Here is a 23,170-nt window from a genome sequence, read left to right on the forward strand (position 1 = left end):
CGCAAAGCCTCATGGGAGCGGAGAGGGCGCGGGGCGGTCCGGCCGCCATTTTGAAGGCGGCGGTGGGAGGGACTGAGGCGGCTGCAGTGCTTAGGTGGCTCGTGCTGAGCGTTCTCTTCCTTCTCTGGGGTTGTTAATGCTGCAGCCCCAGCCCTCCAAAAAAAACCTGAAGCGAAGCTCATAGCGCGGGGCTGGTGGGAAAAGCAGCGCTAAGGCTGTGAGGAAACGGGTTGCGGCCTGCTGTGGGGTTGGAGTGTGTCCTGCAGGGGTTGGTGCTGGAAGGTTGGCACAGAGTTTATCGATGCTGCCCTTGTTCTTGTCCTTGCTGTAGATCCACCTCGTTTACAGAATTCCTCGCTGACAGAATTCCTGCTTTTAAATGCCGTTATTAGTCATACTGTTACGTTTTTTCTTCTATCTCAGTGCTTTTAATTCTGCAAGCAGCCTTCAAACGGTACCACACCGATACAAGGGCTATGGCACTGTGGTCTTACAGCACTGACAACACGTAAAGAACCTCCAACAAAGGCATCCTGGCTCTTCAGGTAGGTGCTGTGGTACAGACACCTCTGGACTGTCTTTTTATCCATCGCAAATATTGCTACCAAGTTCTGTGTTTGTGTGTCTATACATCTCAAACGTTGAGGTGAGAATCTCCCACCACTGTGATGATTTCCAGCACCCTGGTGTGTTAATTTTAGAAGAAAGATGGAAATATTTTGTTGTTTCGGTCTCCCCGAAACTTAAAAGCAACAAAGAAAACAATAAAAAGCAAAAGCCAAAGTTGCCTGTGTGAATGTCAATTGCATTTTCCCTTCACCGGCTCCAGAAGTTTGCTTTAGAATAATATTGCCCTCTTGTGGTCAAGTAGCGGTAAGCCTGGGAACTTGGCAGTGGTCTGTTTGCACGTCATTCAAACATGTAATTATTTTATCTGCATGTAGCATTTAGTCAGTTAAACAAAAGTCTTTTTTGAGATGTCTTTTACTGCTGGTTTACTACTGCTCACCCTTGCAGGTTTTGGCACCTAGCCTGATTCACCTCTTCTTATTGCAATGTCAGAATGATTCACCAAGTTTTGTTCTGAGATGAATTTAGGATTTTAACGCCAGCAACTCAGGAACCTCCACAGAAGGCACTTTCATTGCTTTGGAGGGCCTCAGGTTCAGCTGCTCCACTGCAGGTCAGTTCAAAACCTACCATCGATTTTCACATAATAAAAAACTTTAGAGAAGTTCAGAACAGCATGCGTCTTGCACACTGTAAATTGCATCAAAGCCTGGATTATCTATCTGGGCCTGAAAGATGACTCACCAATACCATCATAAGACAATTTACTTCAAAACACCTACAATACTTAGCCAGGTTTTAGAGTTGCATAACACCGTGGGTTGTTGATTTGATATTTTGTCACTCCCCTTTTTATTCTTTCTTCTGCCTTTCTTCCCAATCGTTGGAACTGAGTTTGTCAGTTTATACCAGGCTGAAATTTATCTGGCAGGATAATTGGCTCTCCCTGGAAAGTGTCACGTTAGGTAGGAATTGTAGATGATGTCCCTGTAATACTAGTTAATAGAAAAAAGGTTTAATTGCTGCTTGAGTAATATTGATCAAATGCAGTTCATTCTACCTATGTGTTTTTATATTAGGCACCACTGTAACTTGCACAATACAAACAGGCCCATGCTTGCATTAGCTTAGGTGGGTGGATGTGAATTTCCAAGAAATGTTTCTGGAAAGAGCACTACTCAGGTGAATAAATTTTCCCTGGACTCTGTTTGGAGGGATGGCTCTGTGTGAGTGACAGCTGTGTCTGAAGGCTTGTATAGGGGACCTGAATCCTACAGCTTAGCATCGCTTTGTGGGTTCTTGAAACTAAATCTGATGCTCTGGAATCCCTGCTTTTACAACATGTGACTTCAGAAGCGTTAGCAGGAAGGGACCTCTGGAGTTATCTCCTAGCAGGGAGCCCATAGCTTCTCTGGGTGACCTGATCCAATGCTGTGCTATCCTCCCTGTAAAGAACTTTTTGCTCATGTCTGATGTGAGCACCTCAGGTTGCAAATTTTGGTCATTTTATACTGAGATCTCATATCTGTTGTCTTCATAACCTCTCTTCAATTAGATGTACCTATGATCAGGTTGTTTCTAACTTGATTGTACCAGTTGGTTCTCAGCTTGCCCTGGTGCATGTAGATCTTGTCCCAGCAGCAAAACCTCACACTTTTTGCTGAGTTTATTACATTGCCTCTGGAAGGTGGCTCTACCGTTCAGTACTATGGCACTTCCCCCAGGTTAGTGTTAGTGGAATATAGATTTAATTAAAATTGCTAAGTAATCAGTGTCCCCAGATCAGTAAGGAAGCTGTGGGGTGAAATAAATGCCAACTGAAACCCAGGACTTCTTTGTTCATTCCCAGCTGTCATCTGGACACAGAGCCACTGATGTCTACACTCTGAGCCCAGTGGTCGAGCCGTTTTGCAGGCAACACAACAGTACATTTACCCAGCCAGAACTTCTTCAGCTTGCTAATGAGAGCAGTGTCACTGCAGTCAAGGTAAATCACGTCTGCTGCTTTCTGCTTTCCCCATAGCCTATCATCTCAGCCTAGAGGGCAGGCGTAATTGTCATCCTGTGACTGATTAATATTCCTTGCTTTTTTCTCTTCGTGTTATTTTCAACTAAGGAGCTCTTTTTTTTTTTTTTTTTTGTTTTGTTCTTAATTCCAAAGAGCATGCCCTTGTATTTTGCAGTACTGAATTTTGAGTCCATTCTATTATTTGAGTCCTCAAGGCTGGCAACTTTTAATCTTCTGTAGAATACTATGATCCTTCCCCATATTCTAAATGACTCTCAACTTTGATTGTGAGTTGACTCAGAATAGGGAGTTTGAGAAATTACAGCATGAAAGGAAGTAGACTTGGCATGGACTTGGCTTCAGGGTAGTACTGTTCTGCATTTAGCTACAGAAGGATTCTTAGTGAAAAATTTTTCTGCCCTACAATCCCCAGTGCAAGGCAAAATCATTTCCAAAAGGTATATAGGGAGTGAAGGGAGTGTGACCTAGAAAAACTAGTAAGATGCATATGTCAAATACAGTTAATTTTTTTTACTAATGATACTGATCTATATATATAAAATGCTGAACAGAACACTTATCTTCTCTATGTTCGGCCTCAGGCTACATTCCTCATCAAAGGCAGAGAGACCCTGTTGACATTTTCCTAGTGAGTAAATCAGTCATGAGAGCAACATATTTCTTTTCTAAGAAACATTTGGAAAGCCATCTATTAGAAATTAGGACTCCTGGGTTTCCCAGAGCTCAGCATATTCTTGAAACAAAGGTGCTCAGATTCATTCCTACTTTTCCCCGTTCCTGCCTGGCAAATCTTGTGTGCAGCTCTGTCTTCTCATACTACTTCTGTCCACCACCATCCTCTTTCCCAGTGAGTGCAGCAGGAGCACTGTGGTGAGCAGGGGCAGAAGGATCCCTCACCTTGTTTCCTGCACATCCATTTGTGTACTGGGCTCTTTGTAGCAGCGCAGTGACCAGCTGGTCCATCCTAGCTGCAGATATTTTCTCTTCTACAAAATGTGACTGAGGCGGTGCAGTAATTGTATGCAAATCCATGCGCAGATTTAAAAATTAATCAAATTCTGAAATTTTCATTTAAAGAGATTAGTCTTGGAAAATCCCCCATCTAATCCTTCCCAAGTAGTCACTTGGAACAAAACTTTACCGCTTTGTTTTCTTCTTGGGCTCAGTGCATCTCCTTGAAAATTTTCTTGTGATGCTTTTGGGACCATCTGGAACATCAAGCCTGAGTCTGAGCAGGGCTCAGCAGGCAGATTAAATTTGATCTATCAAATGATAGAAGAAATGTGTCAGTAAGTGGGAACATGGGAGTTGAATGCAGTAAAATCTCCACTCTGCTGTACTTCATAGGTAAACTCCCACATGAAAAATGGAAGCCGTAAGCCTAGGTGAGTCTAATGGTAATTTACCTACCAAGAGGCCAGAAGAGCACTATGTAGCAAGTGAAAAGAGTAGCAAGAGACGCTTACAACTTGCTGTATCTGGTAGTTTACTGCTGTAACAAAGATGTAATCTGTCTTTTACAGCTTGAACTCAAAATTATTCTCCAGAGGATTGGGGTTTGATCCCTCAGGGATTCTGGAGTCCTGTACGCTTTGTATGCCATGGGCCAGCCACCAAGCACTGCCACACTGAGAGCAAACCATAGAGGTCCTGATGACATTAGAAATAAACTGCCTTAGAACCCCAAAGATCTCAATTAAATTTGACATCCCAGAGCGTCCTCAGGCCTTCCAGCATCTGAAACACTGGGGCTGTGTGGTGGAATCAACCTGCAGCAAGCCCAGTTGCCCCAACTTTAAGAAAGCCACAAGCCTGTGATGCAAACCCTCAAACAAGCCTCTAACCACAGCACCTAGAATAACTCTGCTTTGTTCACTGGTGGGAGACTAGGCCCTAAAAGGGAATATTTTTCCACCTTTCAAATACCTGCCATGGAGCAAGGCATTGGCTCATTTTTCTCACTGCATAGGCACAGACAGCTCGTTTGTGCACTCTTTCCCTCCCCAGCGTGAGTCCGAGCTTCTGGCTCAGACTGTTCCCCCCTGTGTCTATGCTTTTGGTCTCTTGCCACCATCCAATTTACCTGGCAGCTTGCCACATGTCTGCCCCTGTGCTGGATTGTTTCTGTCTCCTTCTGACATTGGCTCCTTGCCTGCAGAATTGCTTTAATTAAAAAGTTAATGAAAGGTAGTGCAAATGAGTGTTTTGCCTGTGTTTTATCACAGTCCAGCTTCTCTCCCTCCCTTTTTCCCAGAGAAGGTAAAAATGAAGCACTGGGGTTTTGCTGCTTTTTGTAGTGAGAGTTAGTGGAAGTTTCTAGTGACTTAGGAGCCCTGTGAAGAAAGAAATTATAATGGTAATGCATGCAAACAAGTATGCAAATGGTGAACGTTATTCACCAATGAAAGCTGAGGAAGTTTTCATTTAAAGGGGATTAATTTAAGCCCCTTACAGCTCTCTTTGTAACAGGCGGTTCTCAGCATCATTTTCCTCCTAAGATTAGTGTGAACTCCTGGAAACTTTCTAAAAGAATATTCCCCAACTCCCAGTTGTGCCAAGCAGGGACAAAAAGAAGGTGAAAAACCTCCACCTCACGCCTATAGAGTGTGACCTTGGATCCTCAGAGAGGAGGGCTTGTTCATCTCTATGTGATTTCCCTGAGAAACTGAGAAATGAAGGTCAGTATGTGAAGTAATAATAATAAAATAAGAATAAAAAAGTCACCTCAGAAGTCCCTTCTCCCACCCTGAATTCCTCCCAGACAGCAGGGAGAAAAGGAGAATGCAGAGGTGTGAGGATGGTATTTTCCGACATGCAAGATGTAGCAGCTTGCTGGAAGTCACATCATTTCTATACTCTCCATCTATAGAGGTAGTCTGAGAGCTGCTATTTGGGTTGTTTTTCCTTCCTATGCTGCCCCTCCCTCAGTGTGGGGTGTTCAATTTTCTTGATCTTGTTTTTAAAGCCCTCATGAAATGAGTATGGTTTTTTGAGTGTGTTTTTTAATATCAACAGCGAATTTCTTAGCACTGATTTATAGCTGTTCCTTGTTGACATTTAGTATCCAGTGCTTGAGATGTATAAATAAATTACATTAACATGGATTTGTGACATCATTAGCAGCATACTCATTCCAAGGGGAGCCTCCAGTCAGCCTGTGTGTCTAATCAGAGCTGTCAGGGAGCAGAGTTACGCATGGAGACCTCCAAAGCTGATGGGTCTGTGCCAAATGCAGCTCTCTGTTGTGTTGTGCAGCTGAGTAGCTTCTGGATGCAGGGAGATTTGCACTGGGCTTCCTCTGCATGTATACCTGTGCACTGAGGTCAGTGTAAGGGTTTCTGTGCAGATAGCATGCCTTAAGGCCTTCTGAAGAAAAGGAAAGATGCACACATGCTGACTTCACCAGACTTTGGATCGGGTCTTGGTGGTTAAATTACAGTCTGAGTTCAGAGTGCAGAAAACAGATTACATGCCTGCTATTGTAGTGAAATGCTTTCAAGAACAGAGCAAGCATTAGCAGTATGTACACAAGTGCTAGATGAATTAAGCTGGCATTTATTTTTGCAGCTTCACCAGGAGAGGATTGCTTTTAAATGACTCGTGCCTGCTGTGTCATGTCTGCAGCTGGAGCTGAGAGGAGCCGCTGGGAGGCCGTGTGTGACAGGCTCTGCAGTTGCAGGTCTGATTTTGCTCAATTCCCCTGGACTTCAGGGTCAGCCATGCACAGAAACATCAAGGCAGAGCCTATTGAAGGCTTTGGGGCTTCGTTTTCTTAAACTTGCCATCTTAGTTTCAGCTGGGACAGGGTTTTTTATTTCAGAGTGTCTGATATGATGTTATGTTTTGGTTCTAGGTGAAGAACAATGTTAGTAACATACCAGTGTTTGTAGTTATTGCTAAACAGTGTTGTGCAGGGCTGAGGCCATTCCATTTTCTCACTGAAAAGTTGGGAGGAGACAGAAATAGGGCAGCTGACTTAAACTGGCCAAAGAGATATTCTGTACCACATGACATTGAATGAAAGGAGAGTTTTGAAGGGATGGGAGTTCATCTGGCTCTTCTTCTCACTGGGGGAGGCTAGCTGGGCATTGGTTGGTGAGTGGTGAGCAATCACTTGTTATGTACATTCATATGTATATTTGTATATTCTGTCTCAATTCCTAAGAGGTGTATGTCTCACTTCACTGCTATTGGCACAGTTACTCAGGTCCTCACTGTAGGAAGGCTGAGGCTCTGTGGTTTTTAAACTGCTTACAGCCCCAGCTGCTATGAGATTTTGGAACTTGTTAATGAAGTGGTCAGGAACTCTCTTTCTCATCTCTTCTCAGGGTTGAAAAGACACTCCTAAAGGAAGCAGTATTTAAAGGGAGTTTAAATAGGCAACTTATCTGCCTTGCATTTTGCCTTTGAAATTTGTTTCTCATAGGCATTGATTCTTTTTTATTTTTTTATCCAGCAAACCTGTGATCCACCATTTGGTTTTGTCTGCAAGTTCTTTTTTTCCAATGATTTCCAGCACGTGCCCAAGTTTTATTGCCTGAGAATGTGCTTGTATGGAGATTTTCATAGAGCCTTTCAGTCTGTCCCCTGTCTTTGCAGGAAAATAAGGCAGATTTAGACCCAGAGGAACTGTTGGAAACTTGTTGGCTTAATGATTAAACCTTGCAATGCTGTGGGAGTGTTAGGACAAAGAGAGACCTCTGGACTTGTGTGTTCTCTCAGAAGAGGAGGCAGAAGCTTGCCTTGCACTGAAACACATCCATTCAGTAGAGAGAGAATTAACTGGCAGGTAATTTGAATGTTTCTACAATTAAGAATATTGCCAGGGCTGCCTCAGTCTCCTGGCACCCTACTTTAATTGCCTACACCATAATTGCCATGAGCTGGAGAGATGCAGATCACAGGGGTCCTTGGTTCTGAGAAAGCAGCAATGAACTCAGTGCCAGTTAATGGAGGGAAGGAGTGCTGGGAGGGCATCAACAATGTGTGCTGGCAAGGGCTGCCTCTGCACTGTCTGGATGAGTGTCTGCCCTTGAGAAGCTGAGGTTCTGCAGTCCTTGCTCATATCTGTTGCGTTTAATTCCAATAGTAGACAGTAGCTCAGATGTGCTTTCACAGACCCAGCTGGGAACTTTATCTGGATCTGAGGTCCTATTTGGGCTCTAAATATTATTTTAATGGATAATGAAAGAACTGAAATATAAAAGAGAATGAAGCCAGGTGTTAATTTGCTTTTTGATGGGGCAACCTCATTCCTGGTCTTTCTACAGCCGCGGGCAGCAAGGGAGCAGGCAGCTAACAAAGCTGTTGCTTTTCCGAAGTCTGTGCCTGATGCTGCAGGGGAGCATGGGGCACTGCACAGCCAGAGAATGAGCTCAGCATTTGGCTGGCACATGGAAGAGAGTTCATGGAGCGAAAAGCTGTTCCACCCGGCCGCCCTGTTCTCTCCAGGACAGAGAGCAGCTTGCATGGTTTGGAAGGGTGTCAAACGCTGAGCAAATTGAAATGATGGCTTGCCAGTGGCAAACGTACAGTGATGGAAAAGCTGGCTGGCAGGGCTCACCTTCCCTGCAGGAGGTGATGGAATTGCAGGGGAACTAAAAGTTGACAGGTAGTTTGAATGTGACACTGTGTTTCCCTCCCTACTGCCTGGGGTGTAGTGGGAAAACACAGCTGATATGGCACCTTACTGAAAACAGGAGCTAAAATTCCATGGTGCGTAATCTGGCCTCATTGTTCTCCATGTGACAACCCCATCTCTTTTGCTAATGAAAATGGTCTCTTTCACTTGCAGGTTGGGGGATCTTGGTTGCTTGAGGACTCACCAGTGTGTGTGCAAACCCACCCCACCAAGCAGAGTGGCTCAGCCTGGCCACCCTAGACAGCATGTCCCTCCGTGAGCATGCGCTGTCCCTCTTCCGAAGCGCAGTGGGCACCGTCCGGCCAGCCCCAATGCTGAAAAGGGCACTGAAGCTCCAGGGAGAGGAGTGCCCTCAGCTGCTGGTGAACAGCCGTGCCTTCCCGTTGAAGAGGGACCTGTACTTGGTGGGGTTTGGCAAAGCTGTCTTAGGGATGGCGGCAGCGGCAGAAGAGATCCTGGGAGACCACCTCGTTCGGGGGATCATCAACGTGCCACTGGGCATCCAGGAGAGCCTGCAGCGAGCAGGAATGCAGTAAGGGAGCTGACATGTGCACAGTTTGGGTGGGAGTAAACTGCCAGATTTGTCCTGTGTGGGTTGTTTCTGTGAACACCCTCAGTCTTTTCCAGCTGCCAATGCTCTGGTGCCCACCGTGTCCATTTTCCATTCCCCTTTGGTGCACCAGGAGCGATTCTTTGCTGGGTGACAGCCTGGCTGCCTGCACAGGTACTCGTGTCAGTGACGTGATTGCCTTTCCTTCCCATGCAGGGAGATGCTGCTGAAGCCACACAGTAGAATCCAGGTCATTGAAGGTGCCAAGAACAACCTTCCTGACCCAGAGGCTCTTAGGGGAGCAAGTGCCATTCAGGAGCTGGCTGAGGGCCTGACAGCGGATGACCTGCTCCTTGTGCTTATCTCAGGTGGGGATGCCAGGGAATCTGACTGTGCTGAGTGCCCCTGCTGCTACAGCCCCTCCAGCTACTTGGCCAAGTGCAGCTGTGCAGCAGAGGACTGCTGTGCTGTTCTGGCCCTTTCAGTGATTTCTCCTCTCCCTTCTCTCACAAGATTTTTTTCAGAAGTGCAGCAGGGGAGGGCACACAGCTGCCCCAAGTCCTGGGGATGCAGGCTGGGATGGTGGTACACAGGCTGTCAGCTGCTCTCACCTTTTGGCAAGGGTGGCACTTTTTTTCTATCCCCTCCTTAAATCTGGAGATGCAGACTTGGGAGAGGCAGTGCTTGGTTGACTCGCAAGCTCTGAACTTGTTAATTTGGGACTGACCCTCAGAGATTTGCTTTTTCCCCTCACTTTTACTGTGGCCAGTGGAAATGAGGCCCCAGCTGCACACCTTGAGGGGTCAGCCCTGACCAATCCAGGTGAGCGGTGGGTCAGGACATCCTCAGGCCCAGGGCTGTATAGGGAAGTGGATATTGTACATCAGAGGAATGCAGTAACATTGCCACAGCTCAAGCTTGGCTGGGTGATTCAGGACAAAACAAGCAAGGGCTTGGAGCAGCTCTGCTGAAACCACTTGGTCTCTGCTTGGTAATTGTCACTGTATCCATTGTGGTTGCTGAAGCGTGATGTGGTGCAGAGAGCACAGAGCTGTTAGGCAGTCACCCAAGTAGCTGACATCTAGCTGTTCTCGCTAGGGATTCCCCTGGGTGTCCTCCTGTCCTTTGGCTACTGGCATCTCCAAGAGACTCCTCAGCTCACCAGGACCTACCTGTGGCTGTGGCTCCTGGTGCACGTGCACTCCCACACAGCAGCCAGTCCCTAACTGCTGTTGCCTCTCAGCTAGAATCCTGGCTATTGACTGAAACCTAGGCATTTGCATTTGTTTTTCTTGCTCATCATGTTTTATTGATGCTGATTTGTCCCAAACCTCTGAGCAGATTTTGCCTTTTGATGGTAGCTTTCAGCTGTACTTTTGTGCATGTGCACTCTCTACTCACATTTTTCTCTTTTCCATTCTGTATTTTCCACCCATTTCACTTTACCATTCTGATCCTTTTCCTTACCTTCTTTTGTACATTTCCATTGCCCACTTGTGTCAGTTGCCCTGATAGGATTCCCACTGATAGAACTATCATCCCAGGTGTGCTTTGTTCTATGTTATTCTGTTCCCTTTTTTTTTCCTCCCAGACCTAGGTGTGTGCAGTTAGGGGGGAAGTTTCCTATCTTAGTGCAGCCACAGCTGTTTTTTCTATGCTCTGTGTTGAATAAATGGAACCAGCAAAGCCTACAGCATCTCCATCTACATAATGCTTCGTGCTCTGTGAGTCCTGAAGTGTGTGGTCCTGCTCATTCATCCAGGGAGCCCTTGAAAATGAGTGTGGGAACATACTAGTAGCCTGATATTGTGGGGATAGGAATTTCTGGCCCTTCTCTGTGGTACCCTGATCCAGTGAGGTTTATGCTGTCTGTGTGAAGTGTAGCTGACTGCAGACAGTGCTGGGCTGCCGTGATTAAAGCCTGTTGCTGAAGGAGATTTCATTTGCCATTTCCCTGACCAGCTCTGCCTTCCCTCTGCAGACTGTTGAGAGAAGGGGAAAGGCTGCTCCTGCTCAGCTACTGGACAGCCCAACTTTATTCCTGTCCCACTGTAATGTGCACTGAGTCCTTACCATCTCTTCTGCATCTTAGGGGGTGGATCAGCCCTACTGCCTGCTCCCATCCCTCCCATTCTCCTGGAGGAGAAGGAGAAGCTCACAAAGATGCTGGCTTCCCGAGGAGCTGCCATACAGGAGCTGAATGCTGTCCGGAAAATTCTGTCTCTGCTGAAGGGTGGAGGGTTGGCCCGCCTCGCATATCCTGCACAGGTAACCAGAGGAAACCTCTGCTTGCACAGAAATCTGTCTCATAAACAGTGGTTTGAACAACTGACCAATGTGCCGTTTGCATGTTGTTTTGGGTTTGCAACTTCAGTGAGGACCCAAGCTCTCAGGGAGAGGGGTGGATGAGAAGAATTCAGACCTGGCCATCCAATTGTACCACTCAGCAAACCCCAGCCCTCACCCAGCAGGAGTTTCCATCGTGCTGGTCATTGCTCTGCTCACTCCCATTGCACTTTCAGAACCTTTCAGCTCACCCAGAGGCTGTTCTCTCACTGGTGTGCCAGCTGAACCCATGCTAGGTTATCGGCCCAGGTGCAGTAGCATCTGTTTTGTCTTCCACTGTGATAGTCCAGCATCAAAGGGCACGCTGGGTTACAAAAGAGCAAGGTGGCTCTCAGGGTACTTTAAAATAAAAAAGGCCCAAGATCCTCCCCTTGTTTCCAACTGTTTTGAGATGAGGATAGCACAAGTGTCACTCAGAGCAGTGCATACGCCAGGACTGAAGTGCAGTCAGCCATCCCTGCTTCCCACAGTAATCCACCAGCATTGCTCTTGGCAGGTGGTGAGCCTCATCCTTTCCGACGTGATTGGTGACCCCCTGGACATCATAGCGAGTGGGCCCACTGCTGCCAGCTCCCACAGCATCCAAGACTGCCTTCAGATCCTGGCCAAATACAATCTGCTGCACGGCCTGCCCAGCTCCGTGGAAGCAGTTCTCTCCAGCTCTCCCCCCAAGCCCACTGCTGCAGAAGACTACTCCCACGTTTGCAACGTCATCATTGGGTCAAACACGTTGGCTTTGGCTGAGGCCAAGCGCCATGCAGAGAGCCTGGGCTATGCGACCCTGATTCTCAGTGCAGCGGTCTGTGGGGATGTTGGCCGTGTTGCTGTGCTGTACTGCCAGCTGATCTGTCTGCTCTGTCTGCACTTGGCCAGCCTTGGGGAAGGGCCTCGGGGCTCTGAGGTAAAGGGGAATCTCCTGCAGCTGGCGGCAGAGTTAGACATCCCAGGTTTGAACATGGCTGAGTTTCTGCAGGCCCTGCAAGGAATGGAGCCCCAGAAACCGGTCTGCATCCTGGCTGGAGGAGAAACTACGGTTCAGCTTCAAGGAACTGGGAAGGGAGGGAGAAACCAAGAGCTGGCTCTGCGAGTGGGGCTGGGGCTGCACAGGGCACGGGGTGTTGAGGCCAGCAGCCTGGGCAGGTGTGATGTCATCTTCCTGAGTGGGGGAACAGACGGGCAAGACGGGCCCACGGATGCAGCTGGGGCTTTCTGCAGCCCAGAGCTGGTGGCTGAGGCACTGCGGGAAGGCCTTGATGCAGAGATCTTTCTCAGCAACAATGACTCCTATGCCTTCTTCAGCCACTTCCAGCGTGGACGTCATCTCCTGGTGACTGGCTTGACGGGCACCAACGTCATGGACATCCAGGTTATTTTAATTAGAGCCACGGACAGATCATGAGAGCTCCCTCTGCAGATATTCAGATGCATTTAATTAGGAGCAGGGGTAAATAAGGCCATAAACATTGCAGACGAAACTACTTAAATTAGGGCTTGCTGTCAAGGGTGCTAATATCTCTGACAGAAAGAGTCTACTAATTAGGCAAAAGCAAATCCACAGTAAAAGCATCGGGAACAGTCAAGCTCTTGTAATTGGGATTAGAAGAAGGTAAGGAGTCACACTGTGGATGTGGATGTTGCATTTAGCACTTCTGCAGAGAGCCACCACTGCTGTGACAGCTTCAGCTGTGGGTGAAAGGCATGGAGAAAGCGAGGCTGTGGCACTGCTGCTGGAGAGAGCTCCCAGTGTGGTGTGGGAACCCCCTCTGATCCTAGGAGAGCCTCTGTGCCGGCAGGCTGTGTGTTAGGAGCTTTCATGGTGTTGTTTTCCAACTGGCCGGAAAACAGTCGCGCATCCAGCCTGAGCCACTGACCTTTCTTCTGTGCCGAGGCAGAAGTTGCTGTCACTCTGATTAACTCTGCTAATTCTGCAGAACAAAAGGCAAGGAAGTCTTCATGCTCAGCTCTCCTGACCCATGCTGCTGAGCTGATCAAAGGGCAAAGCTGCCAGAGCCTTGCTTTGACAAGGAGCTGCCCCCTACCCCTCTGAGAACACCGTGGTGCTGCTGGTTTTGCCACTGACTGCCGTGCAATACATGGGAGAGCAGAGATGAGTTGGGTTTCCCAGGATGCGGGGCTGAATTTTAGCTGGGCCCTGGCTACCTATTCAAAGGACTTCAGCTCAGCAGCCACTATGACCCAGCACATTCAACTCCTTTGAAAAATCTGCCTATTTGTCACAGAGCCTAAGTGGGAGCTGAGCTCCTTTGAAAATCCAGCCCTAATTTAATAGGACACGCTTGACTCAGACTCTTCCCAGACAGACTGGCCTGCTCTGTGTGGCTGATCTAATCTCATGGCACAAATTCTCCGTCCTGCCAGCACGGTGAGTAGTGCTATCACTGGGCAGCCGTGAGCTCCGCTCAGAGAATTGGAGGGTGGATTTCTGAGGAAGCTGTGCACCTCCTGCTTTGTTATTTAAGCTGATATCTGGCAAGTAGGAGTGTTGGCAGGACTGCCAAGGCGGCTAGCCCCTTCCCCTTGGTATCAGTAGCACCCTGAGCCTGTGCCCACAGCCTGAGCTCATCGCAAGGGGATTTCAAAACCCAGCTCCTGGGGGTAACTACAATCCCACGTCTCCTTTGTGCTTCAGGGCTGAAGGTCTTCTGCAGCATGCCTGAGCTTGCTTATGCTGGCAAGCATCTTGGAGATCTGCTTGAGGAGAGCTGCCAAGTGTCAAAAAGCTTGTTGGGGGGTGATGGCACAGGAGAAGGCGCTTTGTTTTGGGTGTTTTCTCCAAGGGTCACCAATGGGCTTCAGAGTATTTGGTTTTCACTGTGTGCCCAACGTGCCAGCCCTGCAGGCATGCAAGCCAAAATGTGGTCTGGGGCCAGATGGACTGGCTGAACCTTGCCCCATAGTGCTGCAAATGCTTCATGTCTTAATTCTAATCAAGCAAAATCCAGAGTGACTCCAACTCCAGCCATTCCCTGCTTTCTCCTCAGAAATCATTGAACCACAGCATGGTTGGGATAGAAGGTACCTCACAGCACCCATCCCTGCCATGGGCTGGCTGCCCCCCAGCTTGGACTGCCCAGGGTCCCTCCATGGCACCTCCAGGTATGGGCACCCATAGCTCTGGGCAGCAGTGCCAGCACTTCATCCTCTAAAAATTAAAAATAAAATTGTCCAGAGCAGTTTCCTTTTTTTCCCAACAAACGTACAGTTTTCTTCAGAGGAACTGATTTGTTCCAAAATAACTTCACTTTCGTCATCTTTCTCAACAGGAGGTTTTGAAACTGGAGATCCGGGGGAATTGGCAGAGACAAATGGGTGTTGTGTTTGCCTTGTCTTTTTCAGATGAGCGAGATAGCCTTGTCTTTCTTCCTCCTTCTCTTCCTTGGTGTTTGTTCTGCCAGGTGGGCAAAGTGAGTGGCCAGGCACAATGCTCTTCTCCCCCTCAGCACCACGCATGCAGGCAGAGCTCCCTGCTTAGCCATCTCAATGCATGCTGCAGCGCTGGGAGAGGTGTCCTCATCCCCATGCTGGGGGCCGTGGGAGTGCCAAGCTGGTCATGCCGGGGTGGGCAGGCTCTGCAAAGTGTGCTGCTCACAGCCAAGCACTGCTCATGGCTGGGAGAAGTATCGGTGCTATGAACGGTGCAAGCTTTTGGCAGTAAATTAAAAACCTTGGCTGCTGCCCTTGGCTCTGCTCTTGCCTCTTAGGAGACATTAATATCACAGCTCCCCAGCTTTCCCATTATCACTTCATTAAGGATCCAATAATGATAAATGTGGATGGTTTTATTTTGCGCTGAGCTTGATTAATGGCTAATATTTCACTAGGTGTTAATGGGGCCCTTCTTTTATGAAGTGATCAGAAGGGGTCTGCCTTTAATCTCTTCCCCGAGCTGAGTAATTTCCACTATTTTCCTTAACGTGACAGATTTAATGCAAACCTTTACAGAGTGGCGGCGGCCTCCTGAGAAACTTTGAGGAGTGCTGCGTTTGGGGCAGCCCTCAATACTGCAGCCATTCCCTGGCTCCTCTTCTTCTTCCTCCTCTTCCTCCTCCTGCATGCTCGGTGACACAGGGAAGCTGCTGCAGGATGGAGCAGGGCTGGTGGTGGATGCCTTCCTGCAGCACATGGGCTGCTCCCCGCTGTCGGACCCCAGCGCCTTGCACGGCTTCAATCCCTATATGAAGTGGGATGTATAATCACATAGGAATAAAAAGCCATACAGGACAGTGAGGCGCTCCATGCTCAGCCAGGATGGATTCGGGGAGCCCTGTAGCTCCTTCGGGGGTCCATGGGGAGGCAGAGAAGCCCTGTGTGAAACAAGAGGTGTATTTCAGCAGGGCATGACCGCTTGCTCTGTGTTAACAGAACCCAACTCCTGCACCAACCTGAGTCAAGCATCGCTGTCTTATCCTGGAGCATCCCCACGCTGTGTCTGCTTGTACCACTCATGCTGTTTCAGCCCCAAACACCCCCCTGCTGCAAACACAAGGTGGAGAGGAGAAGGGGCTCACCCCACAGCCATCCCCATGCACTGGAGCATCCCCGTGTGTCCCCTCGCTGTCTGGCCTGGTAGAAGAGGAGCGAGCAGACCCAGGGAGCTGTCAGCGCCCCGTACGTTGCTGTCAGTGCAAATCCCCTGGCAGCCCATTAGGAGCAGCTCCAGGCTGCCTGCAGGAGCTCTTGACAGGAGGCCAGACACCAGCGTGAACAAACACGGCTCCTCTGCTACGAAGGTGGACGTGGGCGGAATGAAGCCGGGGATCGTTTCCCCTGGGTCGCTGCTCTTTGATGGATGCTCATGGAGTGCAGGACCAGAGCGAGCCCCAGGGCACGGCGGTGCTGGAAACCCACCCGAGAGTTATGCAGTGAAGGGTTCTGTGCCTCTGTTCCACATTGCAGCATCACCTTAGGCAGCTGCAGAGGTGCTCTGCCACCCCAGGGCCCCATCAGCCCTTAGGGAACACCACCGCCAATCCAGAACACCATGCGGCAGCACCAGGAGGCTCTGATCCTCAAATCCACACATAGGAACCCTCCTCCATCTCAGGGTCCAGGGCAGCAGCTCTTTAGGGTCTGTGATTGCTTGTCCAACATGTGGGACAGCAGGCCAAGGGAAATACGGAAAGCTGTGCCCATGAATCACTGCACCCAGGCTGGGTAGGAACACCAACAGTGTCGTGTTTGGGAGTAATAACTCTCCACGAGCGTGTGAATCATTAGCTATAATTGCCCTAATAAATAAAAACCCGATAACTTCAGTCTCTAGCCTCTTCCACGAGCTGCTGGTGGAGCGAGCTCAACCAGATAAAACCAGGAGTGGAGGGAAAACAGAAAGAGCTGAGCTTCAAAACCACGGCTTTGCCCCACGTTGACCCATAGGCTCTGTCCCGTGTTGCCCATTGGCACTCAAGGGTTTCGCTGCAGAGCTGAGCTCGGGCACAACCTCTGCATGGAGAAGTTTCCTCACTGCAAAGCAGAGCAAAAAGGCTCTGTTTGGGGGTGGCACTGAGGTTACCCGCGCGCTCCTCCCCTGGGGAATGCTGGAGTGAAAAAATAAAGCCGCCCCGCTTCGAGATGACATATGGAAACGAAGCAGAAAGCGGCTTCTCCACTTAAAATGTCATCACAGACTTTGCTCAAAAAAAAAAAAGAAGCCTTCCCAGAGTGACATTTTAAGGGGAAATGTTGACTTAAAACCAGAAAGAAACCCCTCAAACCACACAAGGAACTGTTCTAAGCTGCGCTGAGCCTTCTTGCATGGAAATCAATATTTTTGCAGCAAAAAAAGAGCACAAAAAAATCCCCAAAAACTACTAGCTCAAGTAAATATGGATCCTTAGTGGACTGAATTTCCTACGGGACAAAACCAGCCTCCCTCTGCCCAGCCCTGAGGAATTAACACTGTCCTGGTTCATGCTGTGCCATGCTGTGCCATATCATGCCATGTCATGCCATACTGCACCATGCTGTGCCATGCTGTCCCATCCCATGTCATGCTACAGTGTGCCATACTATGCCATGCCATACCATCCTGTGCCATTCTGTGCCATGCCATCCTATGCTGTGCCATGCCACCCCGTGCCATGTCATGCTGTGCCATGCCAGACCATAGTGTGCCATGCTGTCCCATGCCATGCCATACCATGCTGTGCCATATTATCCCATGCAATCCCATGCCATGCCATGCTGTGCCATGCCACCCCCTGCAGCCCTCCCACTGGGGCAGGTTGGCCAGCAGCAATCCGTGCTCCAGCTCTCAGTTATCGCCGCCTGCCTTGTGTTTTTTTAATAACTTGCAATATGAGAATGCTGCCCTGGGGAGCACGGGGATTATTGTCAAATATCACTTCCTATTCGCTGGCCTTCGAGGGGCTGCATCCAGGTGGCACTGCTGGCAGTGCGGAGAGGGACACAAATGGGAGGGCTGGGGCTGGCCAGCACTGCAGGCACCACGGACCCTCCCAAGGAGAGCCGGGTGGCAAGGGCTGTGGAATCTTAATTAGCTTTTCAAAATTAATGAATTGGCAGCCAAATAAACAAACAAACCAGAGACGGCGGCTCTGATCACCTCTCCTGGTCTCCAGGCAGTGAGCTGCCAGCACAAGGGATCTCAGTGTCACAGAGTAGGGATGTGGGGACATGGGGGACGTGTGCCACCCTGCCAGGAAATGCAGCCTGATGGGATGGGACTGTGCAGACATATGGGGTCAGCAATGGGGGGAAGCACAGCACTGGCACCCTGGTAGCCCTATAACACGTGCCATGTGCCACAGGTGCCTGGCTCACCGGGATCTGCCTTAAAGCCCCAACCCAGCCTTCCTTGCTGCTTTCCCCTCCCATGAGCCTTCCTGGAGAGGCAGCAATGGCCGCGCGATGCGCACAGCCACCAGAAGTTGCTTAAGGCCTAATTAATTGCATTAAGGTCAGCCAATGTACTCTGCGAAGGAAGAAACCCAATAATTAAAGTCCGTGTGGGGCACGCTGCTGCCACCAGCTCTGTGGGGCAGCAGGACGGCACTGGGCTTGGCAGGGCATGGCCAGTGCCACTCACTGTCACACAGGGATGGGGACATAACCAAGTGCCACACATGAAGCTCTCAGCACCAAAAAGCCAAGCACCACGTGCATGGCTGGGCAGATGCGTGATGCCAGCTCCCAGCAAGGGATACAGGTGACAGCCACTCTCTGCATCCCACCTTGCTGAGGTCTGCAACCCATCAGTGTGAGCTGGAACAGTACTGTGACATGGGGACAGCCACTTTGTGTCGGTGTTGGTGGCGGTGGGTACCTCCATGCCTGCTCCATCTCTTTCTGCAGTGACCTCAGTGATGGCATGTCCATGGTCCCAGCTGAAAAAATGAAGGCCAAGGTAACACACTGCCTGGCCCTCTTTGTCTCAGGGATAACAGCAGCGTGAGCCCCCTGGAGCTCTGCAGATTGCAGCTTCCAGAGATGGGTGGACGCAGCTGAGAAGTGCTGGAGCTGAGCAGTGCCACCCCAATATCACCCACACCCACTGCCCGTGGTCACCTTTCAGTGCCCTCCCCCACTGATGGCAGTGCTGGGGCTGAGGCTGACCCGTGGATGTTATAGGGGAGTCTGGCACTGACACGTTCACCTGGCCAGCTTTGAGCACAGCCCTTCTGACCCAAGGGGAGCACAGACCGAACTGCACACCCCAAAGCTGTGCCTGCAGCAGCCAGAGCCGTCACAGCCATCCTCACTGTAATATGTTTGCAAACCACCCCCAGCCCAGAGTGCTGCTGGAGACACGCAGGAGTCACTGTGTGCAACACTGCAGCTGAGCCTTGAGTCACCCTGAGGGTCAACGCAAGGGGGACAAACAGCAGCCCCACCATCCCCCCACCTCTCCTCCTTCCCACTGCACACCGGTGGCTGCCACGTCCCCACGTGTCCCCCTGGCACCGTGCGAGGCTGAGCTCCCACCCATCCCCACCTCCTCACTTTCCAGGCACAGCTTATGGCACCTGCATGGTGGCACCGCTGCTGCCACCGGAGCCACTGTGCCCACAGCCCCGTTGCCACCTGGGCTAGACAAAGGGGCCAGAGGTGGCAGCATGGCTGGATGCCGGGTGCTGCAGCACAGCAGGGATTGCTGCAGCTGCTGCACCACGCGAGCCCTGCGGGGTGGCCGGCCCTGCTGCGGTGCTACGGCCCCCAGGCCCCCCTGGAGATGGTTTGCCATGCTCTGCCCTACGGCTCAGGCCCACCATGGGAGCTCCATAAAGAACATCTTGGGATGAGGCAGCGGCGATTTGCAGAGGAGCCAAAGCGTGTGTGCCCCCTAGGTCCCAACGTCACCTCTGTATGGAGAGGGAACCTCCTCATGGGAGGCACCACACAATGAAACCACGGAACTGCAGTGACCTCGAGCTCCTCCGGCACAGCTCAGTGTCCTCGCTCACGTCTCCCGCTGTAGTGGCCACACCGTGCCCGGTGTCACCCCGTCCCCGGGAACCCCCCCATCCCGCTGCCATTCACAGCGTCCCATTGAAATCCCAGCGCCGGGCCGGAGGTAGCGGCACAACCACCGCTGCTGATAAACACGGAGATGGATTCCGGCAGGCGACACCTGAGATGGTGACACGAAACCGAGCACCTCCCCGAGGGCCACAAAGCAGCCTCTGTGTGGAGACGCGGACGGCACCAGCCCGGATCCGTGCCTTCACCTGGCGTTAATCCTGCTCAAAGCTTTGGGAAACGGGATCCCCTCCTGGGGACGCAATGCCCTATCAGAGCCGCGTGGAAATGGGAAAAAAAGCAAAGCCGGACCTCCTTCCCCCCCCTCTGCCCCCCCCCCCATCCCGGCCGTGCAGACAAAGGCAGAGCTGGGCGCATGGAAGCTCACTCCGACCCTACCGGACCCCGGCAATGGGGCTGGCCCTGCATGCAGCCTCGCAGCTCTCGGGGTCATTTCGGTGCCAGCGCGTTGCCCGCAGGGACGCTGCTGTCCCAGGGAGGTGGTGTGCATTTATCGGGGTGAGAGAGCGTCCCCAGTGCTGGGGAATCGGGGCTGCTGTTGGCCTCCGCTTTGGCGGACAGCATCGCTCCGCAGAGGCTCTGCCAGGGCCAACTTTACAAGGGAAGGTTTTTTTGTGGTTTTTTTTAAATGCTTTTTTTTCCAGCTGAAACAAAGCCGAGGACTCGAGCAATGAGAGCACGGGTGGGAAAACAGGCCGGGGAGGGGGGGGGGGGGGGAAAGGGAGGTGGAGGTGGGAAGAAAATACCAACAATCCACAGATCCTGCAACAAGAGGGACGGGGGGAAAAGAAACCGGAGGCTGCAGAGGTAGACGTGGGGCTGGGAGGGAAGGGGGGATGAGGAGGCAGCTCCGCTGTGTCACGTATGTCACAGCCCTGGAGCTGCCGCGGTGGCCTTGGGAGGCTCAGGGGGGTCCTGGGCCCCGCAGAGAGGGAGAAGGGGAGCAGGGCAGGGGGTGTGGAGGCGGCATCCCAAAGGCGCAACCCATTCGGGTGGGCTCCCCCCCATCACCATGTCACCGTCAAGCGAGTGTCCCTACAGCATCCCGCCCGGACTCTGCCCGGAGCTCTGAGCCCACCGGGCCACCCGGGATGTCCCTCCTCATCAGCGCTACCCGAGATGTCCCCAGGAGATCGCTCATCGCTCAGCTCCCCGCCCCGCAGCTCTCCCCGCGCCTTGCACCGCCAAGTCCTGGGGGCAGCAGCGGCAGCAGCGCCCCGCAGAGCTCCGGCTGCGGGGAACGGAGAGACGATGTTCCCGAGAGGGAACCGGACCTCGGGGATCTCCGACTCCGCTCCCCGGCCCTGCATCACCGAGCCGAGCCGAAGCGAACCCGAACGGCGCCGTGCCTCGCTGCCCGCTGCCGGCCCTACCTGCACCGCGCCGCCGCCGGTCCCGTCTGCAGCCGCCGCCGCCGCCGAAGCGCGGAGCCGCGGGGGGCGGGAGGACGAGCGTCCCCCTCCCCGCCCCCGGCCCCGCCGCCCGCCCCCGGCCCGGCCCCACGGCCCCGCGGGTGGCGGTGGGCGGCGGAGCGCGCGGGGCCCCGGAGCGGCGGCCACGAGGTTGAAGGAGGGGGTGGGGGGCGGGGGGGGAGATGCGCTGACGGAGCTCCTAACGAAGAGCTGGGTCGGGGGCTGAGACAGAGACACCCCTTGAGATAAGCAGGAGGCACCATCTCGCCAGGACGGGGCTTCCAGGCGCTCCGTAATGCCAGGACGGGTGTAGCAGGAACAGGTTGCCCAAGGAGGCTGTGGATGCCCCATCCCTGCAGGCATTCAAGGCCAGGCTGGATGATCTTTTAGGTCTTTTCCAACCTTGGTGATTCTATGGTGATTCTGTGTGGCTCTGGGCAGCCTGGTCTGTTGGTTGGCGACCCTGCACATTGCAGAGGGTTGAAACGAGATGAGCATTGTGGTCCTTTTCAAGCCAGGCCATTCTATGATTCTATGATCAGCCACACTGTATGGACAGGTGTACCCTACACCCATGCGGGGCCAAGGCTTTGCTGCTCTGTTCTCATTATAAAGGGCTCTGCCACACCACTGGAGGGATTTGGGGCTGGTGCAGCAACAAAGGCACCGAGATGTGACCAGGTTAGAGGCTTTGGGATTTAGCCAGCCATTCCCACAGCACGGGTGCTTTTTGCCTCCTCTTTTTCAAGGGGAATTATTTTTTGTAATCCCGGTTGCTGGCGGCTGGGCGCTGGAGCAGAAGTAAGCAGGTAATGGGGTGAGCCCCAGCGGCGGCTCCAAAGGAACGGCTCTTTTTGAGAATCCCTCTTCTTGGGAATTGCTCCTTTGGGAGGCGGTGCCAGCAGGGCACTACCTGGAGCTCAGTGAGAGCCCAACCCATGGATGGAGGCACTGAGACTTACGGGGACACTCAGTGCACCCAGGGGACGGCCATGTCCCTTTGCCCCATGGCAGGGGATGGGGTTTGTCCTTGTGCTCATTCTCGTGCTGTTGTTTGCTTCATATTTAATCGGCGACGGAGCGGCAGCTCTCCCAGTGAGGCCCCGCTATCCATCACATCCCCCTTCCAGCCCATTTCCGAGCAGAAAGAAAACAAAATGGGACTCATCATTCATCCCTTCATTAAGCCCTCACTCACCGCCGTGTCCTAAGAGCGAAAAGGATCACGCCATCCAACGGGCCAGCTCTGCTCACGGGTGGCCATGGGGTGGGAAAGCAACGATGGCTCCAAGGGCTCATCCCATGCGGGGATGGGACTCGGGATGCTCTGTGCCACAGCCCTCTATGACGCCCCAGTGGGAGGGAACAGCCCCAGGAACACATCCCATTGCAGCAGGGCAGCCCTGTGGCTGCCCATACGGTCCAGCTGTGCCGAGAAATAGGTTGGCTTAAAAAATGCATCACTTTGAAGTTATGTAAATGCAGCAGCAAGCGGAGCGCGCTGGCAAAAAGGTTCCCTTTTTTTTTTTTTTTTTTCCTCCCCCCCCCCCTTCTTCTTTGCTGGCTTCCTCCGGTTAAAATTGGGTTGCAAATCATTAATAAAGGAACAGTTGTACTGAATAAGCTCCCGTACTTAAATCAGGACAGAGAGGCGTAATTAACCCAGCTCCAAGCTGATGCAACGGGAGAGGAAAATACGCCTCTGTTTTGGGCCCGGCGCTCTCCCGGCCCCCTGGGAACGGCGTCGAGCTCCTTATTTAAAAATGAAGCTCACAGCCTGGGTTCATGGATATATATAAAAGCTGTCACGGTGATATTTTATTCATACCCCTCTCCCCTTCCCTCTGCTTGGAAAATCCAGCAGGCAGAGGGGAGGGAGGGAAGCAAGAAGCCCCTTTTAAAAATGAATTACACATGCGAGTCACATTGGTCGGAGGCACAGGATGAGCTGGGGGTGGGCGGGTGGCTGTGTTCACCTGTTGTGCCCTGCCTGGGGCTCTGACATCCCCATCCTCCCCATCGGGAGCTGCTGGGATAGCAGGGATGGGGAGAAAGGTGAAAACCCACAGGGAATCCGCGCTCCTTCTGCATCCCACAGGAGC

General features: G+C 51.6%; 1 protein-coding gene across 8 annotated transcripts; it reads left to right on the forward strand.

Annotated features, from left to right (window-relative positions):
* The first annotated feature begins 23 nt into the window (after positions 1-23).
* Positions 24-14,832, forward strand: GLYCTK (glycerate kinase). Of its 8 annotated transcripts, none has more exons than XM_090148005.1 (11): positions 24-94; positions 424-545; positions 1,018-1,183; positions 2,420-2,557; positions 6,167-6,278; positions 7,199-7,388; positions 8,394-8,772; positions 9,007-9,158; positions 10,883-11,058; positions 11,633-12,502; positions 14,494-14,832. In XM_090148005.1, the coding sequence occupies exons 7-11, from the start codon at positions 8,486-8,488 to the stop codon at positions 14,563-14,565; spliced, it is 1,557 nt and encodes a 518-aa protein (XP_090004131.1). In that variant the 5' UTR covers positions 24-94; positions 424-545; positions 1,018-1,183; positions 2,420-2,557; positions 6,167-6,278; positions 7,199-7,388; positions 8,394-8,485; the 3' UTR covers positions 14,566-14,832. The 8 variants fall into 8 exon arrangements, with proteins under 8 accessions (XP_090004131.1, XP_090004130.1, XP_090004129.1 ...); XM_090148004.1 differs by having other exon boundaries at positions 48-282; XM_090148003.1 differs by having other exon boundaries at positions 48-545.
* Positions 14,833-23,170: the final 8,338 nt, after the last annotated feature.

The sequence above is a fragment of the Phasianus colchicus genome, chromosome 11 (genome assembly GCF_987193195.1).
Source record: "Phasianus colchicus chromosome 11, bPhaCol1.hap1.1, whole genome shotgun sequence".
NCBI lineage: Eukaryota > Metazoa > Chordata > Aves > Galliformes > Phasianidae > Phasianus > Phasianus colchicus.

Excerpts from the sequence above, each read along its gene's own strand:
- GLYCTK (XM_090148005.1), top strand. The coding sequence starts at position 8,486 with ATGTCCCTCCGTGAGCATGCGCTGTCCCTCTTCCGAAGCGCAGTGGGC. Across the intron at positions 11,059-11,632 it reads GCCTCGCATATCCTGCACAG|GTGGTGAGCCTCATCCTTTC; the intron begins GTAACCAGAGGA and ends TGCTCTTGGCAG. Across the intron at positions 12,503-14,493 it reads CCAACGTCATGGACATCCAG|ATGAGCGAGATAGCCTTGTC; the intron begins GTTATTTTAATT and ends TGTCTTTTTCAG.